The sequence below is a fragment of the Fukomys damarensis genome, unplaced genomic scaffold (genome assembly GCF_012274545.1).
Source record: "Fukomys damarensis isolate Sample0158 unplaced genomic scaffold, DMR_v1.0_HiC HiC_scaffold_34, whole genome shotgun sequence".
Classification (NCBI taxonomy): Eukaryota; Metazoa; Chordata; class Mammalia; order Rodentia; family Bathyergidae; genus Fukomys; species Fukomys damarensis.
In genome coordinates this window covers 2,493,371-2,503,076 of record NW_022900946.1, presented here as the reverse complement: position 1 = coordinate 2,503,076, position 9,706 = coordinate 2,493,371, and the positions used below count along the sequence as shown (strand labels likewise).

Here is a 9,706-nt window from a genome sequence, read left to right as displayed (position 1 = left end):
CAGCAGTGCAGCGGGACAGGGTTATTATGCACTGGACAAGGACTTCCATATTTTACATTTTCACGAGGGGATCCTGTCACACTGGGTGAAATGCATAGTGTCCCTAAGCTTTAGGTAGTGACAGACCTATGCAGGCTCCACACGAGGGCAGTGTATCCAGGAGTGAAAAGTGTTTAATTTCCTATAATATTTCTTGCTCTATAATTTCCTTTGTTTTTTTTTTTGTACCAGGGATCGAACTCTGGCCCTTGCACTTGCAAGTCAGGTGGCAGAACCACTGAGCCAAACCCCCAGCCTCCACTGTTTTCAATAATGTAAATACACACATAGAAATTTAGGTAATTTTATCTCAAAAGTCATTTGTTCAACCAAATTCCCCTGCTGCCTGTGGTGGGGCAGGCAGAGACAGCAGCAGGAAGGAGATGGAAAAACACATTGCTGTGACCCCGGAGGAAGACCCACAGGTCCTTGGGCACATGTCCCGGGTGGGCCGTGCCACAGGCGGGAGAACGGGGAAGCAGAGGCCAGTGCAGGACCTGGGATGCCAGGAAGCCAGGAGTCGGCCTTGAGGACATGGGACGGTGGGGGCCCAGGCAGGTGAGGAGGCAGGTGCAGCCCAAGCACCAGTGGGGCTGGGACTCCTGCTGCTGTGACAGAAACCCAACTCAGAGGAGCCTAAACAGGAACAAGCCTAGATGTGTGGTCTCAAACTACAGGGACGGGCAGGGTTCTCAGCAGGGCGCCTCTCTGCCCTTCTCCACTTGGTGCCCCCTTCCCTTCCCCAGGGAGAGTATGTCCCTGCAGGCTCAAGTCCACATGGGTCTGGGAGTACTTCGAGCCCTGGGCTCAGCCCAAATCCAGAAGCTCTGGGGAGGTGCTGGGGGCTGGGTCTGAGGCCGCAGGAATGGCTGCTGTGATCCCCAGGCCGGGCGGCTCCAGGCCACCCTTGAGTGACAGACAGGAAGGGGTGGGAATGCAATGGCCTGTGGTTCCCAACGCCTCCCTCCACAGCAGAAACAACGGCTGGGCCGTAATGGTGCCATCAGCTGCAGCTTGCAGGGCCTCTGCTGCAAGGAACAGCAGCTGGCCTGTGGCTGGGTGATCTAACTTGAGCTGTGGCAGCCCACACCCCAACAGGTAGGGAGCCAGGTGCCAGTGCTGCAGGAACCCAGATACAAGGCTGGCTTTGGCAGCTGAGGCTGTGGACTCTGGCCTCTGCTTGGAACCCAGGCACCCATCACATTTAGCACCAAGGCCCGCTGACACCCGTGTTGGACACTGCCAGGCGAGGCTCCTCCCTCGTGGCGGGACTCAGATCTCAAGTCGCACAGTGGTGTCGCAGGCCACAGAATAGGGAAGGACGGGTGTGGACGTGACATGTGGGCAGCTGACAGATTAGGGAGAAGTGCGTGCCGCAGGAACCCGGAACTGGCACTGGTGTGGGTCCAGGCAGGGCGGCTGGGTGGGAGGAGGGGGAGAGAACACAGAGCGGGCAGGGAGGTCAGGTCACAGCTGTGCTGCAGGTAGACAAGGCCTGGACAGGACGGCTGGAGACCAGGGAGGCTGGAGACCAGGGAGGCGGGGGCAGATGGGAGCGGGGCCAGTGGGGGAGAAGGTGGGCAGGGCAGTCTCGGTCCTGGCCAAGGAGTGCCAATGCTGCCTGCAACCAGGGTGAAGGGCTAGACTGGAACCATGCGCAGGCAGGGCGAGCAGGAGCCAGCTGGCCCAGCAGCCCTGGACCCCCTCTAGGGTGGTAAAGGGAGGGCACTGAGCAGGAAGGGAGGGCTGAGACACCCCCTGGGGCCAGGCCCTTCCTACATCAGCTCTGCCTTCCCGGGCAGACAGGCGGCCTCCTGAACACTGCAGACATTTGCTGGCGGGGGGCTCTAATTGAGACCTCCCTCTTCCTCTTAACAGTGGGGGATGTGGGTGTGAGAACTGGAGGTATGGCCTCCATGTTGCCCCCATGAAGGCCGGTTTCTGGGAATCCACCTCATAGGCCTGAGCATAAGGCCAGCACCAGGAGAAGCAAGCAGAGCCATGACACCAGTGATGACGAACCTTCTAGAGCATTCAGTCATACAGAGCCCGCTGTGGCACAAGAGCCATCGGGTTGGCACCACTGCACCAGGCCAAGGCCGGTCCTCCTGAAGGACCCCGATGGCCAAGTTTTTCCTTGCTTGAGCTAGTTTGAGCTGACTCTTCTGTAACAGCTAAAGGGTCCTGACGAGTTGGGAGGAAGAGAGGCCGGAGACCACAGCAGGATGGCAAGTAAGGTGGCCAAGGGGTGCAGGGAGGGGCAGGGCACTGCAGTGGTGAGGGCCAAGATGGTACAGGAGGAGGCAGGCAGAGCCCAGCGAGAGGGCAGAGTGGGGGACACGGGCCCTCATGGGGACCAGGGCTCTGTGAAGCCGTCCCAGGGTCTTGGCGGGCAGGGCCTGCTGTGGGGCGAGCACACTGGGGCGGCAGGAATGGGCGCTGGGGAGCAGCTGCTGTGGGTGGGTAAGGGCCAGGAGGAGGGGCAGCTGGGCCAAGATGAGTCCAGCCCTGCTCGGCCTCATGCACCCTGGAACACGGGAAGGAGACCACAGGGAGCCAGGGACGCCAGAACCTGCATCCAGCAAGCCCTTGGCATGGCTTTATTCCAACCTGTCCACGAACACAGACAGTACCCTCACCCACATCGCACGGGCCTCTGACGGGGACGCTGGCTAATGCTGCCGGGACCGCAAGGACTTTCGGCTGGACCTGGAGCCGGCAGCCTCCCTCTCCTTCTCGGGGTCAAAGACTTCTGCACATGGAACAGGCGGGAAGACACTGAACAGCAGGGGCCGGCGGCTCCAGCAGCAGACAAAGCCTTGCTCAGCCTGTCGCCAGCCTGGGCCATCCCTCCTGCCACCCAATCCCCACCTGGAACCTCGTGCGGCCAGAAGTCGTCACAGTGCGGGCAGCGCGGGTCAGGGCTTGACTGGAAGTACTTGGCCACGCAGGGCCGGTGCATCCTGATGCCACAGGTCTCGCAGCTTTGCCCCTGGAAGAAGGCCGCAACGCGGGCTTACACACAGCCTGCAGGAAGCGTCACAGACCTGCAGGGTAGCCGCGGAGATGGCCAGCGGCTCTGCAGTCTGCTCTCCTGGACCTAAGTGGGTACTTCTCGCAATCCCCAGGTGCTCTGGACATGCGAGGTGAGCACAGCATGCACACCTGCGGTCCCAGCCGCTTGGGAGGCTGAGGCAGGGGGATCACAAGCTCCAGGTGCCCAGCCAGCGCCTGTTGCTGGGTACCTCGGCAACTCAATGACACCCTGTCTCAAGATGAAAGCGACCAAGGACTATGGCTGCAGCTCAGTACTGGAACACCACGGAAGAACTGCACAAGTGAAAGCAGGAAGAGCAGCTAGGACACAGGTCGCCCCGGCTTTCTCAGGCTCCCTGCACACGGTCCAGGCAAAGATGGCCACAGCTCAGCAGGAGGCGAACGGCGACGTGGATCACAAGCTTAACAAACAGCCGCACCTTCGGTGTGCACGTCCAGGACTCTGGCACAGGCATGACCCAAGTGACCATGGGCAGTGCACAGAGACAGGTGTCACACAGATGACACCGAGGAGGCAAAGCAACACCCAGCACCAGCTCAGCAGGGCACGCTGTGGAGACCACTCAGAAAAGGGTCCACACAGCTTCGTCACAGCACTGCTGAGTGAACGCCAGTTACACAGGGCTGGGGAGCACTTCCTGGAGGAGACTGGGCTGTGGGCGAGCGGGGACCAGGCCCAAGAGAGGCAAAGGGCCACCGCGGCCATCAGCCCACAAGGAGGCAGCACCCGAGCAAGCCGCTACATACCTGGATGAGGAGGCCGTGGCAGATGTTGCAGACCCTCACAGAGTCGGGGTAGGTTTCCCGGATGTACTGCTCCATCTCCAGGATGGCCCGGCCATGCAGGGTGAACTCCCCTTCCTTCTGCAGGACAAAGTGTGGGCAGCCGTCCTCAGCCCGAAGACACAGGCAGGACACCCCCTTGAAAGAGCCTCAGGCAGGGAAGATGGAGGTGAAGGTCCCTTTGCCCCTCAATCTTCTCTGGGCCTCGCTGTGTCTGACAGATGTGACCCCTCCATCTGCAGGGGTGCCCCGAAAACAGAACAGTCACAGACCTCCAGCAGGGGGACACGGGCCCTAGCTGGGGCAGGCGGTCTCCCCGCTGCCCCATTTCACGGCTAGGAAGCAGCACTGCCCCCATCAACACCTCCACGGGTGCTGAGCGCGCCTGGTCATGTCACTGCAGGGGAAGCGCGAAGGCATCAGAGGACAGGGACAGGGCCCCGTCTCAGAGTGCCTCCCATGTCTTGCCACAATGAAAACTACCTGAAACCCTCAGGGAGCCACGAGAGCCACTGCCTGTGTGGCAGGGGGAGACAGAGCAAGGAGGACAGAGCAGGTGCCACAGGAACCTGCCAGTTGGGATGTGAGCCTGTTAACCATTTTTGCTGCACCTTCCATGGTGGGGAGCAGGGAGGAACCAGCATAAAGGGTGGCAGGGGGGTGGACAGCCCAGGCCTGGCCAGGAGATGGTGCCGCTGAAGAAGGAAGCCCACCCCCCTGGCCCAAGCACTCCCTCCATTTCACAACTCTGAGAAGAGCTGAGATCCCACCAGAAACGCTGCAGTCAGCAGCACCAGTGACTGTGGACAGCCTTGTCTCTGAGATGGAAACACCGCCCTCAGCCGGGCCTCCACTGAGGCAGCAACGCCAACAGGTACCTGTCCCCAGGCTGGTACAGCTCCTCAGGGGCCAAACAGCAAGCAAGAGCAGTCCCACAGGCACCGCAGGGTGGAGACCCCGGCCTGACAAGCCCTGCAGTACTCCCCGCCCAGCAGCTCAGTCCCCCTGCCGTCTCTGAGACACCGAGGGAAGCACAAGGAGGACGGGCTGGATCTGGAACTCAGGCCCAGAGACCCCAGAAGTGGCTGGCCCCAGCCTGCCTGGGCACCAAAGGGCGGGGCCGAAGGAAACCCTCCTGTAATGCCCAAGTATTTCTTCTACCACTCAGGGAGCCTTATGGGGCTCCTGCAGGTGCCAGGTATGTTATGCAACAGGGGCAATCACGAAGTCATACCTGTCTTTCAGGAGCTGGCCCAGGGGACAGTGTGCCACAGGGAGGAGAGTCGGCCCCAACCTGATCTCCCCATTACCAAGTCCACCCAGCCAAGGCCTGACCACGGGCTGTGCCACCCACAGGGCGCCAGTATAACCAGACTGCTGAGCTGTTAGCTAGAACCCAGGCTCTCAGACCCCTTCCCAGGGCAGCAGGGACTCTCATAGACTGACACACGGCCAAGCCCCTAGCCCCGCCCTGGCTCCCCAAGACCCTTTCTGCCCCTTCCGCCCAGCAGGCACCCAGACCAGAATTCAGGGCAGACTCCACATGTGCAGCTCCGAGTACTGGAGATGAGCGGAGGCCAGCTCCCTTGGAGGGGACCAAATGGCTGCTGGAGCCACAAGCAGCAGCCTCAGCCCCAGGTCTGAGGCCCAAGAAGCGGGGCCAACACAGCTCGTCCAACAAACACCTGCGAGGCGAAGTAGGCCTGCACCCAGCTTGGCCTGGGCCTTCTAGAAGCAGTGCTGTCTTCCTGGAAAGAGCAGAGCCCTCTGGCTGCTTGTACCAGCAGGCCTGCTCACAGCCTGGGCTTCTGCACCTCCTCGGGCCCTGGACAACAAACGCAGACACAACACCACGATGGCAGCAGGGACGCACGCCTGCGCTGTGCACCGGAGGGCTGGCGCTAAACACCTTGTGGCTGTCTCGTTCCCACTCCCCACCCTAGGAGGCAACCACATTTCAGGCCCCAGGGGGCTGAGACAGGTCAGCCACCAGGCCGTGCTTCCTCACTGACCCAGCCTGCCTCACAGTCCCGACCGGAACGAAGCCTAAGGGAGCCTGGAGCAGAAAAACCTGGGTGCCGCTCCCAGCTCTGCCACTTCCAGCTGCGGCTCCTTGGCAGATCCAGGTCCCCGTCACAGGGCCACAGCGGGGGTGACGGGGCCCGGCAGGGAAGGCCCCGACGGGTACCTCGATCAGCCACTTGCTCTGCACGAACTTCTGCAGCACTTGCTCAGCTTCCTTCTTCTTCATCTTCTTGCCTTTCAGTTGATCGACCAGGTTCAAAATGTTTGTGGAAGATGCAAAGCCAGTTTCTGAGTCAACGATCATCTCCAACTGGAAAAGAGAGATCAGGTCCCCATTTGTCTCTCCAACCTGCAGGTGTGGCTTTCAAGCCATCAGCCGGGCCCTGGCTGGGACGCAGCCCAGCTGCTGGCACCCCAGGGCCCTGCACCCTGGTGCCGATGGGCATCAGGGCCACAGCATGCCCTGTCCGCTGACCAGAGCAGTCATCTCAATGCCCGCCCCCCGGGGAGGGAAGGTGAGACAAGCGGAGGAGGCAGCACCTCTCCTCAACCGGGCCGGGCAGGGAAGGCAGAGGAGCCGAGCTGGGTAGGCCAGGAGACCATGTGGATGACGGCTTCCTGCAGGAGCACGAGTGCACCCCACCCCCAGCCTGGCTCTCGAGCTGGGGGAGCTGGGGGCCGACAGCCCAAGAAGGAACCTTTAAACCACGGACCGGTCCCCAAATACAGTCTCCAGTCTGGGTGGTCTCGAGCACCCGTGGGGCCGGCACAGCGGGGCCTCAGCTGTGAGTGATGACACCAAGTTAGCACCGCTCCGGATGGTGTGCTGCTTCCCCGTGGGCATTCTGGGCAGCCCGGCAGGTTCGCACCTGGGCCAGCATGCCTCCTCAGAAGCTGTGGCAGCCTGCATCTCCCCGGGACCCTCGCAGATGGCTGTTTCCCTCTATGCTCCAGACAGAGGTTTCCCATAAGCCCAGATGCCAGGCAGTGGGACTTACTCCACTACTTACAGCCTTTCTGAAGAGATCCAGTTCATTCTCTGCAAAATCCGTGGACATTTTGGAAACTGGAGTTGTAGCAAGATTCACCTAAAACGTTAGTCAGCACAAGGATCAGCCAGAATTTTAATTCTGGGCTGGCCGCCCCTCACTCCAGGGCCTGCCTGGTGGAGCTGCTGCTCCAGTCCCTCAGGCCACCACCAGAGGGCAGTGTGTGCACTCACCAGTGCATAAATGGGTCTCCCGTCATCTTCGGTGACTCCCTTCTTTATCTCAATGTACAAGGACTCCAGGGCACTGTTAATGTTGTTGATGAAGTCCTCCAACTTGTCTACTTGAGCATTGCCTGGAAATGAAAAGGCAAAAGGGGCAAGGGCTTCATCAAAAAGGCGTTGCTTTGATTACTCTTTCTGGGGCCCTGGACTGGCAAAGGCCTTCACTATTGGGCACAAGCCAGTGTGTGTGGTTATTATCTTGGCATATTCAGTTGAGCAGCTGAGATGAAGGATGCGGTTTGGCAGAGGCCGCAGGAAATGCTATGTGAGGCTGAGGCTGCCCGGTCCTCCTGCCTCTGCTCAAGGTCCCAGCCCCATCCTGGCAAGGCCCAGGGCACACTGCCGCCAGCGACCGCTCCCCACCACGCCCCCAGAGCAGCCTGTCCCTGCACAGAGCACTGTTCCTTTCTCCCTCACTCCATATCCAGGTACCACGGCCGGCAGGGTGACAGCAAGGCCCAGGGAGCTCGAGCCACGCAGCCATGGGCCTCTTCCCCACTCGTCCCGGATAGGAGAGGCTGTGAGCCAAGTCACAGCACCTGCCTGGGCAGAAAGCCTGGCTCCACCTCGAGCTGGCTGGGCGTTGGGGGCTGACCCAGTGCCCAGTCCCACGGGGGGTGGTGGGACGGCCGCTGCTGAGCTGAGGGGGGGGACAGAATGATGCTGCAGGGGTGAGACGGCTCGCGGGTGCCTCCGTGGGGTGTGGCCTCCAGTGCTGAGAGCCAGCTCATTCTGGAACGGCCCCTCTGCCGCGTCGTGCTTTTCAGACACCCGCATCTCTTTAATGAAGCATATGGACTTCCACACACAATCTACACGCGCAAGTCACGCACACGCGGTGACTGCACCGCCGGCGCCTGGACGAAGCGCAGACCATGTCCCTGTGCCGGGGGACTGCACTGTGGTACTGCTGCTTTCGCTTACTAAATTTTCAAAAGATTTATGTCTTCTCTTAATTACAAAAAAATGCTCCCACTTACGTTAAAAACCGTAACAGAACCAACAAAACAGTCCTGCAGGAAGGCAGCACGGAAGGTTGCCACCCCTCGGCTGACGACCAAGCCCACCACGCGGAAGGGGGCCCAGGGAGGATCATGGCAGCGGCCCTGAGCGCGTCCCTGTCTGACTCTCACAGGTGTCTAAGCCTCCCGACACGTGAAGGAGATGTGACCACCCTGGTACAGGGCCGACCGGCGGGGCCCACACAGCAGCGCTAAGGCACAGCTCACAGCGGGGATCCCACCTCCCCTTGAAGAACAACTGCTGTCTTATTTTTTCCAAAAGCAATGTAAGATGCTCAGCAATGATGAACAGGTGGACGTGGATGTGCACAGCCGTGAAGGAAGCAAGACAATGAAACTCGGGCAGGGCTGCCAGGAAACCTACCAGGAGGGAGGCAAGACCACATTCGCTGACCCTCGGGCGCTCAGGAGCTCCCCACCCACACAGCACCCACTCGGGCAAGAACTCAGAGATGCCTCGCACCAGGCACAGGACACACCCTGTCCACCCGGTGTGACAGTGGCAAGTCCTACCTCCCCTGGAAGTGATGACTCACATTTTCCGCTGAAGCGGCCCCTCATTCAGAAAAATGTGCTGGGTGGGCAGACCAGAGGCGTTCTAACCTGTCAGACTTTCCACCGCCCTGTCTGCCCTGCCACCTTGGCGTGCACTCACGCTGCACTCGGGAAGGGGCGCTGCCCACCGCTGTCCCCTGCAGAGACCAAGCATCTGCTCAGTGCCCTTCCCAAGGGCTCCCCTTCCACATGCAGCTCCCACAGGGCTGTCTACCTCTCCCTCCACGACCTGCGAGGGCTCCCCACGGACACCGTGGGGGGGACCTTCTCTTGCCAGCCCCTCCTGGCAGCAGGGACAGCACCAGGGGCCGGGTCTCTCCCCTCGGCCTCACACCGCACACGCCGCATTTGACCCTCCACCCCACCCTCCAGCCACGGTTGCTGAGACCCTGACATCCTCCTGGCCAGGCCAGGCCAGCAAGCCCAGCTGCCCACCCACAGCCCTCAACTCCTCAGTTACCATCTGGCCACCCACACCACAGGCACCCACCGGTGTCTGGCTGCCCTCTAACAGTGCTCTCCCTAACAAGACCCCAGCCTTCATTTTTTCCTTTAACTGTACAGAGGGAACCTGTGTGGTTCTGACACTCAGGGAACCCACAAGCGGGAGCTGAGGAGGCCACAGCCTAAGTCAGCAGGAGGAGCCAGTACTCGCGGCAGCAAATCAGGCAGGCTGAGCGGGGACCAGGGCCTGCTGGAGAGGCTTCTGCCTGAGGTGCTACTCGCCCCGACTACCCTGCCCCGCTCCACCCCAGGGCCCAGTCAGCCTGCAGCCCTCTCCCAAAGCCAGTCCTCAGCAGGGCAGTGGGCACATGTCTGGTTTGCAGGTGGCAGGTCCCCGGCACACCCGGGCCGGGCCCCAACCTCCACTCTTCAGAAGCAGCACTGGCTGAGCTCCCTGCTCTGTCCTACTGTGCCTTCCTGGCTGTACTCCATAAATCTGCAGAGACAC

At 60.9% G+C, this 9,706-nt stretch overlaps 1 protein-coding gene across 3 annotated transcripts in view; it reads right to left on the bottom strand.

Moving 5' to 3' along the window:
• Positions 1-217: 217 nt before the first annotated feature.
• The window catches only part of Nsmce1 (NSE1 homolog, SMC5-SMC6 complex component), a 69,043-nt gene continuing 59,554 nt past the window's right edge, over positions 218-9,706 (bottom strand). For 2 of the 3 annotated variants that reach the window (XM_010623490.3, XM_010623488.2), the window contains 6 exons: positions 7,127-7,248; positions 6,915-6,992; positions 6,068-6,214; positions 3,844-3,960; positions 2,911-3,031; positions 218-2,791 (listed from right to left, as the gene is read on the bottom strand). In XM_010623490.3, the coding sequence (XP_010621792.1) occupies positions 2,712-2,791; positions 2,911-3,031; positions 3,844-3,960; positions 6,068-6,214; positions 6,915-6,992; positions 7,127-7,248 (665 nt within the window). In that variant the 3' untranslated portion in view covers positions 218-2,711. The remainder of the gene's footprint in view (positions 2,792-2,910; positions 3,032-3,843; positions 3,961-6,067; positions 6,215-6,914; positions 6,993-7,126; positions 7,249-9,706) is intronic. The other variant, XM_010623489.3, reaches the window with a different exon arrangement.